Source organism: Hydra vulgaris, chromosome 09 (genome assembly GCF_038396675.1).
Source record: "Hydra vulgaris chromosome 09, alternate assembly HydraT2T_AEP".
Lineage (NCBI taxonomy): Eukaryota > Metazoa > Cnidaria > Hydrozoa > Anthoathecata > Hydridae > Hydra > Hydra vulgaris.
The window spans coordinates 48,431,038-48,451,554 of record NC_088928.1 but is presented as its reverse complement, the minus strand read 5'-3'; the positions used below and the strand labels follow the sequence as shown (position 1 = coordinate 48,451,554).

General features: G+C 29.1%; 1 protein-coding gene across 1 annotated transcript in view; it reads left to right on the top strand.

Annotated features, from left to right (window-relative positions):
- LOC100211766 (all-trans-retinol 13,14-reductase) overlaps window positions 1-20,517 on the top strand; it is a 31,738-nt gene that overhangs the window by 4,611 nt on the left and 6,610 nt on the right. Inside the window, exons 2-5 of the mRNA XM_065805944.1 lie at window positions 1,124-1,289; window positions 19,576-19,835; window positions 19,948-20,149; window positions 20,279-20,473. Coding sequence (XP_065662016.1) covers window positions 1,124-1,289; window positions 19,576-19,835; window positions 19,948-20,149; window positions 20,279-20,473 — 823 coding nt within the window. The remainder of the gene's footprint in view (window positions 1-1,123; window positions 1,290-19,575; window positions 19,836-19,947; window positions 20,150-20,278; window positions 20,474-20,517) is intronic.

Genomic DNA, 20,517 nt, shown 5'->3' with positions numbered 1-20,517 from the left:
TGGCAAATTAAAAAATTAGCTGAAATGTCGTAGGATTACCAATAACTCCAATTGTTAATACATTTATGTTTATGATAAATAAGAATGAGTACGACCAAAGATTATGTTTATGATAAATAAGAATGAGTACGACCAAAGATTATGTTTATGATAAATAAGAATGAGTACGATCAAAGAGTACGACAATCAGAAAAGTTCCAAAGTTTTTCCCCATCCCCCAGCCTTTAAAGAGGAAGCAACGAGTTTATAAAATATTTTCTGTACTATTTTGAACTAAATTTATATTCTTTCACAAATTTTAAATTTCATGCAATAATCTTTTATTGTTCAAAAAATGTTTATAACCATATAAAGTTTTAATCCCCTTTAATTTGAGGGAGTTGAAACTTTATATCGTCATAATCTGGACATAAAATACACAAACTTTTTTGGACAGGCGAGTTAAGTTTAGTGCGTCTCACTTAGCTTACTTATCTTGTAACCGTTGAATGGTATTCTTACTCTTGTAAACGTTAAATGGTATTTTTTCTCTTGTAAACCTTGAATGGTATTCTTTCTCTTGTAAACCTTGAATAGTATTCTTTCTCTTGTAAACCTTGAATAGTATTCTGTCTCTTGTAAACCTTGAATAGTATTCTTTCTCTTGTAAACGTTGAGTAGTATTTTTTCTCTTGTAAATGTTAATTTGTATTCTTTCTCTTGAAAAACCTTGAATAGTATTCTTTCTTTTGTAAACCTTGAATGGTATTCTTCATACTACTACTAATCACTATAAAAATAATCTTTAACACAGCATGAATTTAACTTACTCTGTCAGAAACTGACTTTTGAAGTTAAGTGTATAAAGTGTTTTAAAGTACGCATAATTACTATGATAATAGTGTTATATTAAACAGTATAGAAGTTGAGTCATTTAATAATAAAAACTAAACAAGGGCGCCGAGAGCCTTTATGCCGTCTGGAACAGCAACCCTTATTGATTTTCTTATTATCAGTGAATGATCTTTCTTTTAGGTATCTTTTTATTCGGCGCCGCTTGGACACCTGCCGTCTAGGGCAACTGTCCCTTTCGCCCCCTTCCTCTTGACGCCCCTGTATATATATATTTTTTTTATTTTGCTAGAAATTTTTATCTGCAAGCATTCCTTCAGAACTTGATGCTATTGTCATAGGCAGTGGTATTGGAGGATTGTCTTGTGCAGCCTTACTCGCTAAAGCTGGCAAAAAAGTTTTGGTTCTTGAGCAGCATGATCAAGCAGGAGGATGTTGTCATACGTTTATTGAAAAAGGTTTTTATTAGTAGTATGAGTTTATAAAAGTTTTATAAAATAAATTTTTTACATTCAAAGCGCAATGCATTCTTGACAAATTTTACAAAAGAAGCCTAGTCTTTAAAGAAGCTTGACAAAATACTAGGGTTACTGAAAACAGTTTTTTTTAGAAAACAGCAGTTTTACTTTTGTTATCTTTTGTTATAAATCAACTATTTTTTAAGTTTTGAAACTTTATTTAATATTTTACATCTTAACATCTTAACATTTTAAGGCTTTGAACCACGGACCTCCAGTTCTAAAGCCAGATTTTTAAACACTACACCGCGGCTGATAAGATAAACTTTTTTTTATTATAATAGAATTTCAAAAATACAAGGGATGATAATGATTTATGAAAAGTACAAAAATACAAGGGCTGATAACACTGGGCAACAAAAAAATTTTTTTTTTTGTATCTTTAGCAATTTTATTCAAATTATACTAATTTTGGGCTGAGAAAAAAGAAAATGACAACGAAAATTTTTTATTAGCTCTAGTTTTTGAGATATACAATTCTCAACAAAGATAAACAATAGCAATAAATTTTTATTTCAGCTAATTTGCAACAGAGAAATATGACATACAATTTACATATTCTAATAACATTTAAAGTACATTTGGTTTTTTTTATTGCAAATATATTCTAATAGTTTTAAAAAAAGAAATCATGATCATCAAGTTATTAGGGTTTCCTTTTGTAGACTAGTTCTGGAGCATCCCTACACACAAACCAACAGTAATCTGCAAGCATGGCCTCATTCCAACGACCCTGATATCTTTTTTCCATTACAGAAATAACTTGGTGAAACCTTTCCCCATGTTCATCACTAACAGCTCCACAATGTAACAGTATTTCTGCAAAAATACCATCAACTTGGATGCAACATGTTGCATCCAAGTTGATGGTATTTTTGCAGAAATACTGTTACCAATTGAATGTAGTTATAATCTCGTTTGTTGCCTAAAAATCCACAAATCACTCCTTTAAGAGCTTCCCAAGTTTCCTTTTTGGGCCCCTTCAAAAATATCCTCTTTAACTTTTGCATCACTTATTTTTGGAAACTTATTTCTTAAATATCTAAAAGCCTGTCCTTCTTTGTTCATACCTTTGACGAAATTTTTCACCAAACCCAACTCAATATGTAATGGTGGAAGAAGTACATCTTTTGGATCCACAATTGGTTCAGCAATAACATTTTTTTCTTCTGTGTTAAGATTTCTTGCAGACCAGTCTTCTTTTATATAATGTGAACTTCTGTCTCTACTGTCCCACATACACAAAAAGCAGCAGTATTTAGTATACCCTAATTGCATTCCTAAAAGTATAGCAATGACTTTTAGATCACCACAAATTTTCCATTTGTGTTTATTGTAATTAATTGAGTTGAGGAGAACTTTCATGTTTATATAAGTCTCTTTCATGTGAACTGCATGGCCAATAGGAACAGAAGTAAGACGGTTTCCATTGTGCAGTAATACAGCTTTCAAGCTTAGCTTAGATGAGTCTATGAATAATCTCCATTCAATTGGATCATAGTTCAAATTAAGACAATGCATTAATCCAAAAACATCAATGCAAACAAGATTATTTTTTTTCTCAAAAAAAGAAAGCAGATTTTGCTGCCGTTTTCTGTAACGTGAAACCTTGACATCAAGTTGGAGAAGATTCCACTGCTTTAGTCTTGACCCTAGAAGTTCTGCCTTTTCCTGTGACAAGTCCAGATCTCGAACAAGATCACTTAATTCTGCTTGACTCAATCTGTGTGGCACAACATCTGTAAACACAAAATCAGAATCATTTGATGTGGAAGGCTTGTTTTCTTCTATTTCTACTTCATTTTCTGCTTCTAACTCACAACTTTGTGGTGGAGTAGGAACTGGTAAACTATCTGAATGTGGAATAGGTCGAATGGCAGATGGAAGATTCAGATATTTAACTGTTCCTACTTTTTTCATTGACAAACCTGCTTTAATGGGTGGGGTCAAACAGAAATAGCAGTCATCTGTATGGTTTTTAGGCTCTCTCCATACCATAGGAACAGCAAAAGCCAAAGATCTTTTTTTATTTTTCAACCATTCTCGTAGTGTAACCGGACAAGAGCTACAGCATATATGTGGAGCCCATGATTTATCCTGGTCCCCTACCTTCATATCGAAGTAATGCTGGTAAGCAGTCTGCACAAAAGGTGTCATAGTTCTTTTCTGTGAGGAAAATGTTATTTCACCACAAATGTAACAAAAATTGTCCACTAAATTTACACATTTCCTTGGCATGTTGATTTGTAAAATTTTACACCAGTAAATAAAAAACAAAAACTAAGAATAGATTAGACCAGAAACTTTAGCAAACACACATAACTAGTATCACAAGTTTTAAGCATGAACAAAACATTTTGGATAGTCAAAAACAAAAAATTTTTTTTTTAAAAAAAAGAAAATTTCTACCCTTGCAAAGGTTGAATAAGCTATCGCGATTTACAAAATCTGGAAAAATATCTGGTCTTTAAAACTTTAGTTTATGCAAAGCCGTTTTTCTTTGTTTTTAAGGAGCGAATTATTATATGTTAGCTAAAAAGTTATAAAAAACAAAACAAAACAAAACAATAAACTTACGATTACAAATGTAATAACAATCCAGTCACTAACTGCATTATATAAGTAATAAAACTATAATAGTATTATTATTTTTATAAAGCACTTATAACTTTTAAAGTTCATTCACTGTTCAAACAACATTAGTAATTCCAAACTTTAATCAAAGTAAAAAAACATCTGAAAAAATGAAGTGGATAATCAAATATTATTAAAAACTTCAGGAACTTCTACACTTAAACAACTTTATAAAAACATTCTTTATAAAAGGGTTTACATTACGGACGTTACGAACAGTCCGTAAAAACGCGCGCTAATTTAAAAATCAACCAATAAAAAGTTTTTTTTGGTTGATTTTAAAATTAACGCGCGCTTTTACGGACCATTAGAGGCTTTTTTCGTAATGCTTAACTTTTTATAAAGTACGTTTTTATGAAGTTGTTTAAGTTCTTTAATACGTCATAAATAATATTTAAATATCCACTCTATTTTTCTAGATGCTTTTCTACTTCAATTAAAATTTGGGATTACTTATGTTGTTTGAACTAAGAATGAATTATAAAAGTTATAAGCGCGTTTTAAAAGTGTTACACTTATATAGTGTTATTACTTTTATATGAAGTTAGTTACTAGAGTGTTATTACTTTTGTAGTCGTAAGTTTGTTATTTTATACTTTATAACATTTTCGCTAACAAATTTAAGTTGATTTCGCCCCTTAAAAACGAAGTGCACGGTTTTGCATAAACTAAAATTTTGAAGACCAGATATTTTTCCGGATTTTTCATTTCGCGATCACTTAATTCAACCCTTGCCTTGAGAGAAACTTTTGCTCTTATTTCTTAAACTAGAGCTAATATGTAATTTTTAATGTTATTTTCGAATTCAGCAGATGGAAATGCACTAGAAAAAACTAATTTTGGTTCCGATACAAAATCACTGTTGTGCTGTGTAATAGGCTGGGTGATAAAAAATAAGCAATTGCTTTTACTCAGTTATTGGTCAGCTTTACGCGAATAAAAACTTCAACAAATTTTCTTGAACTTTTATTGACGTTAAGCTGAACAATTACTCAGCGTTTTGTTACTTTAGTACAAAAGTTGGTGCACACAAAAAATGCTTTTTATTTTTAACAGATAAGTAAATGTATTTTAACAGATAAGTAGATGTATGCTTAATTGTTAATAATGCAGCATAAAGCTTGTGTAGCCTGCCAAATTTATCGTATCTTTGGATACGGTGATTGCAGAGTTAGTTAAAGTTTCTTAAACATGAATTCCAGTATTATGTCAGCGCTCAACTGTGTTGTATTATCTATGATTCTTTATAGCAAGTTTAATAAGTTTAATTACCTACAGTAAACCTTTTAAGGCATCAAAGTCTACATTATTGAGTAAAAGTTTATCAAGTTGCCGTCTCTGTCTTTATCAATGGTTCAAGCGTTTTTGGTATTGTGTACCCGTGAGGTTTTACATCAAGATTAGGCTCAATTTGTTTCCTAAAAAGAACCTTGAGTTAAGATTGCAAAACATGGTTTTGAACAATTGATAGCTTGATTTTTTTTATTAACTTGCGTGAGTTCTTAAGTATATCATTGTAGTCAATAGCATCTTCACACTCATCATTTTTAATCAATGTTGATACCTTTGTCATTTTTATTATTTTGTTCATAATAGTCGCCGCTTAAGTCTTCAGTATCGTATTTTTTCTTATAAAGTGTGTCACATATTACAAAATTGACCAATAACATCTAAATTTCGAATATACTTCTTAATTACAGATATTCTACCTTGCGTAGATGCAACCAAATCTTTTTTCATCGATATTGCAAAAACACTTAGATGTTGTTTCGTTACTTCAACCACATCGAGTGTACTGCATGAACCGAAAATTCGAAATAGTCCCGTTTTATTATCACACGATACTGTCTGCGTGATGTTGTCAGTTTTATCATGAATAATAACTCCAAAATATCTTTGTCCTCTTTAAGAAGGGGTCTCATCGACAGTCATTCTAAACTGTACTTTATTGGTTACTTTTAATTTTATGGTGTCAAGTTTTTTTTATTTGCTTTTCATCCAAAACTTTGTGCAGAAGTGTCATTCAACCACTTTCAATAGCGGAGAGTTTAAATCTATCTCGAGCTATAGAATTTCAAATGTTTTTATTTCTGGTAATGGCTCGAATTGAATTGCCACCCTCACCCAAATCAGAGTCATTAAAATAACAGACAGAGTCTTTTGTGCTAAGAAGCAGTTGAGTAGAACCAAAAAAAAGGCGCTTCCAAAAAAATGTTTTTCGGGCCCTTAAATTACTTCTCTGTCCCCCTTTTCTTTTGATAAAAAATTGTTTATGAAAGCAAAAATATTATTTTAGAACGCAATTTTAATTTATTGACATACGTAGTATGTAAGAATTCTAATGAAAGTATTTTTTTTTGTTCTGCTTCAAGTTTAACCTAAAGGATTTCTTGCCTTGTATAGCGCTCCGATACCTTTAGCTATTTTATTGTTTAAATGGTTTACATGATTTTACCAAGTGAGGTTTTTATTAATATAAACACTCAAGAAATTGGAAACTTTAGCTATATTTATTTTATTATTAATAAACAGAGGAGACATATTCGAACGTAGATTTTTTTTTTTGAATCTGGGTAAAAGTGGCTCACTAATTCATTTTGTTAAATGTTGATAGGTTATTGTCAGTTAAAAAAAGGTTTGCATTATATACAAAACAAATTGTTTTTAAATTTAATGTTAAATGAGGCTGTAAAGGTAAACTAAAAAAAGGTCCTAGTCAATGCCGGTTAACCGGTTAGATCCGGCCCCCAAAAAATGGGTCCTAATAGGGGCCCCCAGTTTTTGCAGTTGTGGATTTGTCTATATCATTACTGAGAGAGCTTAAAAATGTATAATGTGTCCAGCTTTTTAATAATTAAGCTAATATGACTGAGCGGGATAAGAAGGTTCGCATGTTAACCTGTTTTTGTAGTTAGCTTTATGTTTCAGATGTAACAAATTATGTATAAAATCTGTTTTTGCAGTTGGCTTTCTGGCCTCTAGTATTTTTTTGTTTTATGTATATTTTTACTTTTAACTTTTTATTGTAATGTACATTTTTTTTTAAATTGATTAAAAGAATGAAATAGCATAACTTATACTATGAGTATAATATGAGTTATCTTATGAGCTTAAATTTAATATGAGTTATCTTATGATAAGTTATCTTATGATAAGTTATCTTATGATAAGTTATCTTATGATAAGTTATCTTATGATAAGTTATCTTATAAGCTTAAATTTAAGAAATATAGCTACAAAAGTAAACTAAAATGAACATTAAAAATAAAAATAACTGCACAATTATTTTTTGATTTAGTCAAGTTTTCCGATAAGTCTATCTGATCCAGGGTTGTGAAGGCATTTGAAAGAAGCGCAAAGTTACTGGATTTCTATAAAAGAAATTCCGGATAAGAATGTTACAGACAAAAAGGTATATTTAAGGTACTGCTCTCTTCTATTTTTCTTTCAAGTTGAAAAATGGTGAAATTTGAAAGAGGATTTTTCTTCATCATCCAATTGAAAGAATTTTTGTTTCTTCTGTCACTTTTTTAAGATTCAAATGAAAACTTCGGAACTTAATTCGATGACATGACTTAATGGTCACATTGACAGCATTCTATGCATAGGCATGAACAAAGCAAACAACTCGCTAAAAACAAAACACAATAAAAGGAAAAATGAAAGCTTATTAGAAACAGCAGTTAAAGGATGAAAAACTTCACTGAAGGGATGTCGTGAGAAGAGTTGTAAAATGCTTGAAGTTTTTGTACACTTGAGGTCTTAGAAATGACTCAAAAGAAATAGACGCCTTCAGTAATGGAAACTTTCTCAGGGCTTTGGAGTTTCTTTCAAAACTTGACCTATTCCTTACTAAACACTATGAAAACTGAAAAAACCAGAGCATAGAAAATATTTCATACATTCCATTGGTAGCGAAGCTTCCATAGCTAAATACTTTTCACTGATTGTTGGCTCATAAACTGACACTGCATTTTTTTTAGGGCTTCTTGAATGTCTGTTTAATTTCTGTACTTCTTTAGCTCACAGATGACAGATAATTTTTTCTGGTCTTGCAAGTGGTGCAGAAAAGGACAGGAAAGTTACCATCAAAATAAAAAAATAATCATTCTAGAACACCCCAGAAGTTCTAGAAAACCCTAGAACACGGGCTATTTCTATTTACATTCTATATGCCAATTACAGTCATGTTCTTGAAACCCTAGAACCAATTGTTCTAAATAAAGATATAAAACATCAGACACAAAATAAAGTCACCACACTTTTGAAGAAAATGAAAACTTTAAACGTTGCATTTCTGAAGAAGCTTTGACACAAAATCATGTTACGATTTTAGACAAATTTTACGAAATACGATTTTAGATATCATAGACAAGTTCAAAATGTGCTCGAAACAAAAGCTTTCTACTTACGAGTTTGCAGAGAGAAAGTTTGGTTTTCCAGTTTTCCGAGTTCATGGGAAATTAGATGAATGTATCAGGACTAGGATGTTTACAAGCAATTAATAGAAATGAGTTAAAATTAGTTTTTCCAAGTGCTGACATTGCATATTGGATTTTTCTAACCCTTCCCATTACCAACTGTAGTGCAGAGCAAGCATTTAAAAAAATGGCGAGAGTTAATAACGATCTCCTTTTATCAATGTTAAATGGTCATTTACTTCTCTTTGAATTTAAACGATCACCTTTACGAACAGCAATTTAAAGAACTCCGTTACAAAATATAAACTTAGAAGATGACGTATTTGACTTTGCCATTGTGAAAGTAATAAAAATTTCTTTATGAATAAAAAAGTAATTTCATATTTTGCTGCATTCATTTTTTAATATATATTTTTAAGAAAGGGGCCCCCAAATAATTTTTTCACCTGGCCCCCAAGATCCTTAATCTGGCCTTGGTCCTACCCAGTAGGCACAGTACGTTTTATGGACGTTTTTATTAGCTTTTTACCATATAAAAACGTCCAAAAAACGTTTAAAAAACACACTGTGCCCAATGGGTAGTATGGATTATTGTGGAATTCCGATTATTATATCTAATAATTTTGATAATGAGGATAAATTTACTTTGACAAATTGTTTTCAATTTTTTAAATAGTCTTTTAGTAATAATAATACTGTGATTCCATAAAGTTGTAGTTTTCTAAAAAAAAATTATTACCTATAATATCAAAATCTTTTGATAAATTTACAAATTGTATAAAGACGCCTCAAGTATATTGGGATTTTTCAAATGAATTTGCAATACTTTTAGTAAATTAAAGTATCGCATGTTCAGCAGAAATATTTTCTTTGAACTCATATTGATTCTTATGTAATATTTTATTTATGGTTAGATGGTTATCATTCTATGAATAAAGGTTTTTTGTAAAACATTTGAAAAAACAGGGAGAACTGAAATCAGCATTAGTTATTGAGTCTTGTTAGTTCTCCTCCTTTAAAGATTAGAATAACTCTAGATATTTTGAGAACATCTGGAAATAATGCGTGTTTAATTGAGCAATTAAAATTTAAAAAAAAAATATTTTCAATGATCTCATATGAACCAATAGCAATACTTCTATTATTATTGTACGGTCCAATTTCTTTATTAAGTTGAAGCATTTTATAAGCAGTGCCAAGTTCCTCTAATGTTGTTTCAAAGATATTTAGAGACGAAATTAATTAATACAGTTGATTTCAATTTTTTAAATATAAATAAGAAAAAAATACCAATTGAAATATCAGTCAAGACCAATATTAAAGCTAAGTAAAATGAGCTTGCATTTCTAAGCATAATTATAAAAGTGTTAAATGTTGATATGCTTTTTATTTTTCACAATGACAACTTTTTAAAGTTTTCCTTGGTCGGCTTTCGCCCCTAATAACTATGGACTCCTGGTGGCTCCGGGCTCTTCGCTACGCTACTGCTAAGTAGCGTAGCTAAGAAGTTTTCAATAGGTTTTTGTTTCTTCTCACTTGCTGTTGATATGATTTTAAACAAACTCTGTGACTTTTCAAATATTTTTTTATGTTAGTTGTAGAATTTCCTGAGCATTTTATTATTTTGTCACTGACACTGTCCTTACAACTCTTTTGTAATTGGATTTTAACGTTTGTTGCGTATGTTCAGGCTGACATTGCTAATAATATGAATAAAAATAAAAATGTTAAGTAGTCGTTTTCCTCACCGATAAAAAAAATTCTTTTTTGCTAACTATGCAATTATTTATAAGCTAATGTTATAAAGAATTTGGTGCTAGAACCCTATTTATAACTAAAGAAACTTTTAATAAACTTTTTGCAACCGGTTAATAAAATAGAACCATTAAAATAAGAAACTCCCTGGTACTAGCCTGTGTACTTAGTTTTTTTTATTAAAAAAAATGCTAACTACTAAATTAAAATTATTAATTCTATTACAAAAACTATTTATTTAATTGTTATTAAAGAAGAAAATCAAATCAAATTATCATTAAAATTGTTCTAATAAACGTTTTGTTAATTACTAAAGAAACTTTTATTTTTTAAACAATAAGTGTGTAACTTGATTCTGAACCCCCGTGTAAACATTGCTGATTTGAGTTGAGGATATAAGATCTTTTTTTTCTTATGTGCAGCAAGTTTTATTAAACTATTTTTTTAAATCTATCTTATCTTATAACATATTTTCTCATCTGTTCACAGTATTAAATCTGGTTTTCTTTTTAAAATTTGAAAGCTTCTTGCTCAATAAATATGAGTGAAAAAATCCAACTATTTTATCTGCCTTGTTAATTAATACAACAAGAGTTGATTGATTGCAGGTAAATGGTTTTTTACAAAGCCAAGTGCAGTTTTTAGAATAGACCAGTTTAATTTAAAATTATAATTTTTTCTTTAAATTGCCGAATTTGACACCATAGTCTCTTTTGAGTACTTTTTGTGCTAAAAGATTGTTTGTTGTTGGCGTTTTTTCCATTCGCCAATATTGTTTATTTTGCGAAGAAACAATGCGTTTGCAAATAATATTTTTTGACAAGCATCTGTCATCCATAGGGCAATCAATTTTTTGTTTGCAATTACATATTTCAGTATTTTTTACTTTAAGAATTTTATTTTTATTAAAAAATAGAGCCCTGTTATAATTGCAACTCTCTAGCCTTTTATAATTGTTCTATATTTTTTGTACAGCTTATATTTTTTACAGCAATATTTTTTGTACAGCTTTACTTTAATAGTATTTCTGTTAGAAATTTTGTGCAATTTATTATTGGGAGGGAAATGTTTATCTATTAGTTTTTAAAACACTTTTCTAATTTCTGTTGAAACATTTTTGCTGTACTGAGGTTAATACCATATTATAGTTCTGTTTTTGGTTTGCTTGTTTGTAATTTCGGCTTCAAATTTTATCCTGAAATTTTTTAGACCTACGTTTTTTAAGAGCTTCATACTAGTATTGCGAAGGTAAAATTTACCGGAAAATATTCCTGTAAATTTACCGCCAGGTAAATTTTGAAATTTTTTTCACACTTTTTTATTTTCTTAAAAAATTTTTTTTTAGGAAAATTTACACTCACCGATTTAAAATTTACCAGTAAGTTTTTCCGGTAAATTTTGAATCAAATTTTACCAGAAAATTTACATCACTACTTCATACACATGTTTAAAAGAATTAAAAATATTTTCAATAAAGAACTTAGATTTAGCCTATTTAAAGATTTATAAGAAATTTCCGAGAGGTTAAATGTAACATCAAGAAAATTTACAATTTTTAAATTAGTGTTTATTTCAATTTGGAAGTCCATGTTTTTGAAAATATTAATAATATTTTTTCAGTGTTTTTCAAGTTGATATTTCATTCAAGATTTATTTTGCATTATTATCATCGCAATTTGGGCCTAATTGATTGGATTGAATTATTTTAATTAGTCAATTTAAAATATATAAACCTACAAACTCGCAGATTTCTGCTCGTTGTAATTTTCCATTGTTACATTATAACATTCGTGCGTGGGTTTATTCTATGTCTCCTTATTAAAATCGAGTAAAGTTTTTCTGCAATGTTTAATTAGACGAATGGTATCCTCTGTAATTTCTGGGCGAAGTTTTCCAAATTCTATAGTTTCATCTAAAATTTCTGCTGTAATTCAGAGGCAAAAATTGTTGATGTCAAGTTGTATAAATGTACATTAATTTTTGTTACTAATTTCAGAAAACCAGTTTGATACATCAATGGTATTTTTCCGCTGCTGCAAATTTTTTTTTTTTTCGAATAATGTTATATACTTTGTCCAATTTAGTTTTACTAAACTCCTCCCTACTGAAGATTATTTTAATGAATAATAAAATATTAGTAATCCTATAATATTTTAATATCAATTTTAATTTTAACTTACGGCAGCCATTACACACGAGTTAATGGCGAGAAAAAGTCGCAGCACTTTTTGTATAAGAAAATGTGAACAAAAGTGTAGACAAATATCTAACTTATGTAGGAGATACTTATGTACGTCTAAACAATATTATAGAAAAAAAAATTTGGCAATTTCTTTTTACCTGCTGAGAGGGGAACCCATGCTCAGTTCCAGATTTGCAGGAGTGTAATGAAGCTGCGATTGTTGTTCACTATAATTTGATTTTAAGTTTTTCTGATAATTTTTATGCCACTTTTTTCTTGAATAACATTCTGTAGTAGCTTCCCTGGACATAAAACGATTCGCGTTAAATCTCCTGTCGCACATTATCAGTGGTTTCATATTCCTTACGAAAATTTATTATAATGTGATGTTTCGGTAACGGTGAAACCATTAATACTTTAACTGGTTTTAACGGTAAATAGTAAAAGTTAATTTCACGAAATGAAAACCATTCTTGGCAATTCTTATTCTGTTTGTTTTAGAAAGTTTTAAACACGCAACCGAAACCAAGGGTAACTTTTTTATGAGTTTTGCCACCTAGGTATATACTTTAACATATAAAAGGGAGAGAATTTTAAAAAAGCCTAAAATTTAAATAAATATTAAAACAGTGGGCACAAAATTTTTAAAAATGCAAAGAACCTTTATCAAAAAAGACTCTGATATTAACATTAAAATCATGCAGAGTGTTTTTCGGCAGCCATTATTAACAATTTCATGAAAGAAAAAAAAAAGAAAATATGGTCCACTGACAAACATTGTAGTTTGGTATTTTCAAATCTCTACTTTTAATTTTAGCAGTCTAATCGCCGAATTCTTTATAATAAAATTTAGCTTCTTCTTGTTCTTCAACGCTATTTCGCAAAATATATCCAGCTACAGTAGCGTGCAAAAGTAACCGGACAAGAGTATAACTTGAGATAACTTTTGAATGAAAAGTCCAATTTCTTTCAAATTTTCACTGAAATGTCAAAAAATTGATTACAAATCTAAAAACAAATGAATTTTTACTAAATTTAAGCAATCTAATCTTAAAAGTTTATTTAATTAAATTATGCGCGTGCAAAAGTATCCAGACAGAAATAAATAAACTTGAATTAGATTTTTTTTTTAACATTTTTAAAAATTGAAAATGCTTTGTTTTAAAGTAAATTGCTTTAGTACTTTGTCGGGAAGCCCTTAGCATTGATTACTGCTTGAGAGTGACAAGGCATTGAGTCCGCCAGCTTCATAATCACAATAATTTTGATTTTTCCCCATTCTTGTTTCAGAGTATTCAACAAATCAGTTTACCTGTTGGTTTTCGACCTGAAATTTATCGATCAATGAGCTTACATAGACATTCAATAGAATTAAGGTCAGGACTTTGCTAAGGCTATTCGATTAATCGAATTTCTTTGGTTTTGAAAAAGTTTTTCACAAGGGTTGAAGTGTGCTTTGGGTCATTGTCCTGCTAAAACATCCTTCCTTGAGGCATTTTGTCTTTAACATGTGGTAGCATAACATTCTTAAGTATACAAAAATATGTACTTTGTAAACTTTTTCTATCATTTTGCCATCAATCAAATGGATAGGACCGATACAATCTCTATTCAAGTTAGCCCAGTTTATAACGTTTTTACCTCTGTGTTTTACTGTATATATACTAATCTTGCTTTTGTATATATTTGCACACTCTGTTCTAGCTCAGCAAATTGTCAAATGTATCCATAGCGTTACTGCTAAGAAAGTATCCATATTTCTGGCAGTTATCTCCACTTTCTGCAGATAAAAAATTGATGCCTATACTGATATGGAAACTTAGTTTGGCTTATTGAAATCTTACCTTTTCAATGACATGTTGCACATTGATAAAGTATGTAACTCCAGATCCTTGGAGTTACATACTTTATCAATGTGCAACATGTCATTGGGAAAATGACTTACTAGAATAAGAGTTTTTCAAACATTTATTCTAGTGGGTCACTTTCCCAGTATGTAAATACCTAATACAGTATTATAATACTTAATACTTAAAAGAATTCCGCTACAAAAATTCTTCTACAAAAATTTTGTAATGGCTACTAAACTACGACACGTATGAGCTAAGGCTGCACCTGTATCTCTGGTAAACTGATATTGTCTGCTGCCTAGTTTGTACTTCCATTGTTGCAAGACTAAGTCTAACATCTTCTGAAGTTGATATAACTGCTCTATCTGGATCTTTATATCGAATATTAGCATACAGTCCTTTTGTATTGACAATTTTCCATAACTTTACAAATATTTCAATAAAAATTATAGTGTCGCCTGCTTCTTTATTAATGTTAGATTTTAAAGCAGTTACAGTTTTATCACAAAAGACTTGTAGGTAAGTAGACACCTTTTGTCTTTCAATAGGTTTCGGTGCAACAGGCACACTTTTGCAACATTATTTTCTTCAAGTCTGAACAAACTGAAGATATTAGACCAAAATGCATATTTAGTTTTCCCATTATACTCTTAATGTAACTTTTGGCTTTTTACTGCATTTCAGTTATTACGAACAGATTTAATAGATGCACAAAGTCATATAACAAAAACATATTGTCTTTGGTCAACCATGAATCAATACAATCAAATATTTTAAATAGTGCTTGATTTACACGATTATTGTCACATAGCAACCGGTATCCCTCCAGCACTCTTTATTCCCTCTAAAACTAATTGAGTTTGTTCAAACAGAAATTTAGAATAAAGCTCACAAACTGGTAAAATTCTGCAAAGATAATGAGGTCCTCCATAAAGTGACACTAACATAAAACTTAAAACAGTAGTTGCTAAAGGCTCTGGTTTATTTACTGCTTTTCCAAAGATTGAGTCAGTATTAGTGACGGATCCAAGATTTTTTGGTGTTTGAGGTAACTTACTTCCAGATATGGAGCAAACTAACCAAAAAGAAGTGAGGTGAGATTGCTCCATATATGGAGCAAACTCACCAAAGAGCAAAATCACCAAAAAATACTGGATCCGTCATCGGTCAGCATGGTAAGTAAAAGATGATTTGATGTAGACTTTGTCAATTAATAGCAAACACTTTTTTTGCATTTCATTTTCAAGTGTTGAAAAAACTGAGTTTGAAAACTCTGTAACATCCATTGCAGAATCCAGTTTTCTAGGTAGTTTGTTAGGAGAAAAATACTTGGAAGTTCAAAATCTTCCCTTAATCTTACCTTAATCTTCCATATAACGATTTTGAATTTTCAAAGTATTCAAATTGTCGTATAATAGTTTCTGTGGTGTATTTTTGTTTTCCCAAATGTAATAGAGCTCAAATCATTGATGTGTTGCAAAAGATGTATTATTACTATTTTATTAGATTTTGTTAAGTTATGTAAAAAATTAATTGCTTCTTGTAATTTTGAGCAAGATTTAATTATGAAAACCCTGTTTTTAGATAGAGATTCAATTTTATGCCCCACAAAAGTACCCTCAAAGTAAGATCATTCTTGATCTTAAGCATAAATTTGGCAATCGAAGAGTTTCCTTCAAAGTTTGTTGACTGAATGATCAGTAACTGTTCACAAGCTAAATATCAAGTTTCATTAACTATACCAAAATCAATTTCTTTATAATATAACTTCTGATGTAATGTAAACTTGAAATGAGCTAAAGGATGTAATTTTATCAGAAGCTAAAAATATATTAGATTTGTCGGGCATAATCTTTCGGACAGATAAAGATGCTTTAAAGGTTGTTCTTTATGGCAGTGAAAGAGTAGGTATTAAACTAGGTTTGACACATGTAAAAACTGATGGAGGATCACAAGGCTTTTTATGGCCAAAATTGGTTACTGTTGGATACCCAGACGGAAATTATCTTTCTCAAACAACTGTATTTGAACTGTCAGATATATTGTCTTGTGGTATAGCATTCACCGAACGAGCACATTCTTCTTGGTCATAAGGAAGCCAGAAAACTTTTTCTTTATTTTCCTTATTGTAATTACCATTACAGTTCGTCACGCAGCATTTTTTGTATCTATAAACTAAATAATAGTTATACTTTAATTAAAAATTAGTAAAGACGTCGTTTGCAATTTTTAAACAAAATAACTTTACAATATTATTGAGGCCCAGCCCCAGGCCCCTATATACGCGTTTACGAGGCCTGTTAGTACAGACGACTTTGATACACTATTTAGTGGGCGGAGGGCTTAACCCTCTTCTTTCCCTGTCAAAAAACAAAAAAAATATTTAATAAAAAAATAATATATATATATATTTATTAATGCAAATGTTTCCATAAAAAAATCGTGACTTTGGCTCTAGTAACTCTGGTCCACTGACATTACCAGAAGTGCCAGAGACAAGAGGAGGAGCTGCACCGCTATCTTTTCTGTTCACAATTGCATACTTCTTTACCTTGATATATAAAAAACATTTCTTATAATAAAAATTTGTATTACAATCTAAAATCAAGAAGTTAGTATAACAAAATTTTATTATATTGCAAGATATTTCAAAGTTTCATCCATGGCGAAATAAAAATCATGTTTAAAAGCTGCTTATTAATGAAACATTAATAAACAACTTTTATTACTGATTGTAAAATATTTTAAAAAAAAAGTTTCAAAAAAACTAAATAAAACTTGCAATTTGTAACTGTTATGTAAACTTTGTAATTATTAAGTAAACTTTGGTATTATATTTCTCTAATGGTGAGAAAAACTCATTAAAGCGTTAAAAATCAAACAAGCATGAAAACACAAATGAAAACACAAAGGCAGTTATCATGATACACAAAGTTTACATTATTAGTGACCAATAATTAATTAATTATTTTTACCAACAAATAAATTGACCAATAAATAAGTTGTAATTTTGTATTGTCAAAAAATTTATCAAATTCTTTTACCTTCGACGCCAATCTTTAACCACCATACAATCATTTTTAAATAGCTAAAAACTTTTAGACTTTAAATTATATAAAGTGGCAGCATAGCTCATTCAGATTTTTATAATTTGATGCATTACATTTTAAAAATCATCAGCTGTCTTTCAAAGTATTTGGTCCAGACCAATTAACTTATAGTTGTATTTTTCTTTCGCTGTGGTATCCAATCTATGAGTATAACCAAATAAATTAACCACAAATATAAACAAATTATCAAACTTATTTGCTATTTTTATAAAGTCATCTAAAATAAGAGAATGAAATATATTACAAGATAATAAATAAAGCAGGCATTTACAAATAATATAGACAAATAAAACTTAAAAACTTATTTCAAAAGTATTCAATAAGTATTGTATCTTTTATCAACTCAATAAGTATTATAATTATGTTTTAATTTTTACTAATTGTACGTTTTAATTGGTTTAAAGAGAAATAAAGCCATACTAAATAGAAGAAGTAACTAAACAAGATGCAACTAGAACAAGATTAGAATTTGAAAGAATTGTATAAGAAAAGTATTCTTGTTTTTATGAGTCAAAATTTTTCTCTAGAGAAAGATTACTGATTTAGTCAGTAATCTTGCCAAATATGTAAAAATAAAAATTTAGCTTAAAAGGCAGGTGTATAGGTAATATGTGTAAAAACATGTCTCAATAGGTTTAAAAAATGTCTCGTGAAATGTCATGTGAAATTCGTGTAGAAGCATTCCTTTAACACGAATTTCAAATAACAACAGCAATTAAATTTATATTGAATATCAATGAAGTCAGTATAAAGTTTATCAACCATGCATAACTGTCACATAAAAATCTAGGTAAACATGTCTTTTTAAAAATGTATATAAACATAGACAATTTTTAAAAACTGTCTATGTTTGTATACATTTCTAAAAAGAAACAAAAAAAACGTTTTATCTTTTATCATTTAACAGGACAAAGTTAAGGTATTTGTCTCAGCAGAAATATGGCTATTCAAATGTTTCAACGTAAGACTTTGTGCAGAAGTGGAGACGGGTTTTACTTGCTTGTACCTAGAAACCCCCAAATGGAGTTTCTAGAAATGAGCATTAAACCATATGAAACGTCTCATACCAGGGTACTGAATCCTCATAAGGGTCGATCCTATATCCATTTCCTGACGAGAATCTGGCTTTTTACTACATAAATACGAATTTTTTTTAATACTGATAATTTGTACGTGTATCTTTTATGCGCATTTGATATAATAATACAATTTCTATTGTGTGATATATTACTATTTGCAGAGACGTCCTGAGGGGAGGGGGCGGCGTAGAGGGGTGTCTAGCCTCCCTAGAAAATTTATTAGTCTAGTGTGATATATTACTATTTGTTATATTATATAAGTAGTGTGATATATTACTATTTGTTGCTGTATCTAATAAATTATGAACATTTTTTATATTTATTTATTAGTTATAATAAAATGACCTTAGTCATGATAATCTTTTTTATATGTATGAAATTTTAGCTAAATTGTTTATCTAATTTTAAAACGAAAACTCTCACCGATTAGAAATTAAACTATTATACTTTCTAAAATTGTTCCTACAATTTATTCACAAAGTTTTCAGATTTAATTTATCTCTTCAAACATGAAAAGAATATTTGTCTTAAACCAGATAAATTAAAAAACAAATTAAACATATAAAATTAACATCTTCGCTAAAACCGTAGAAAGTAAATTAAGCTAAATAAAAAGCGCCAAAGCAAAATATAAAAAGGTGAGTTCGATTAAACCGTGTTATTTATGAGTTCATTTAAACTAAGTATAAAACAAATAGTTTCACTATACCGTTTTAATTAAATTAAATACAAACTAAATCGAATAATTCCACTAAATCATATATTTTTAAATTTAAATAAAAAAAATTAAATATATACTAAACTATATATAAACTAAATTATATATAAACTAAATTATATATAAACTAAATTATATATAAACTAAATTATATATATATATATATATATATATATATATATATATATATATATATATATATATATATATATATATATATATATATATATATATATATATTATATATAATATACACTTATATTTCATATTTGTAAATATATCAATGAAGAAAATCAAGAAGTTCAACTCCATCTTAAATTAAAATAATTGTTGATTAATCAAGGTCATTGGAATGGTTATAAACAGAAAGTCTTTGTTTAAAAATATATAAAATTCAAAAAGTTTATTGATTATAAAAATAAGTTTTTATTAAATGACTAACACATGTAAGTGAGTAATTAAATTGATATTTTTCAGGGTTTGAATTTGATGTTGGTATCCATTATGTTGGTGAAGTTGAAGAAAATACTTTGATGAAAATCTATATTGATCAAATCACAGAAGGACAACTTAAGTGGGCTCCTGTTAATGATGTTATTGATTTGGTGGAGTTTAATCAAATAAATGGTGAAAGAAAAACTCACAAGTTTCTCAAAGGCAGTGCATGGAAAGAAGAATTAATGCGAAATTTTCCGAATGAACACGATGCCATCAATAAGTATTTTGATGCTATGAAGGTTTGGTATTAACAGTTCAACACTTTGATTTTTTTTTGAACTTTTTTTTTTAGTAACGTTTTATTTTAAATTACTTAGCTAAATTAAAAACTATTTTTAACTTTTTTTATAGAAAGCAAGACAGATATATTCCCAGACCTTTATTATAAAAATGTTACCCATTTGGATTGCCATGATTTTAATTAAAACGGGCATATTTCACTTATTATCACATCTTCCTAATTTTTGTTCAAAGTCATTGGACGTATTTTTAAATGAACTTACAACCAATGCGGAGCTAAAAGCCGTGTTGTCTTATTCATTTGGAGACTACGGTATGATTATTTATAAATAATTTTCTCTTTTATAACAAGGATTTTTAAAAATAACAATAATTTGGATTACTGAAATGTATTCTTAGGTATTTTCATATATTAATTAATGTTATTTATTTTTGGTTGAAGGAACACAACCACGTGAAAGCCCAATGATAATGCACTTGATTTTAATGCATCACTTTTTAAATGGTGCATATTACCCTGTTGGCGGAGCGAGTGAAATTGCTTTTAACATAATTCCAGTTATTGAGAAAACTGGTGGCAAAGTACTTACTAAGGCTAACGTTGTAGGCTTTGTTATGGAAGATGGAAGAGTTACAGGTGTGTATTACTTTTTTCTTTTAATAATTTAATGTCGCAAAAGC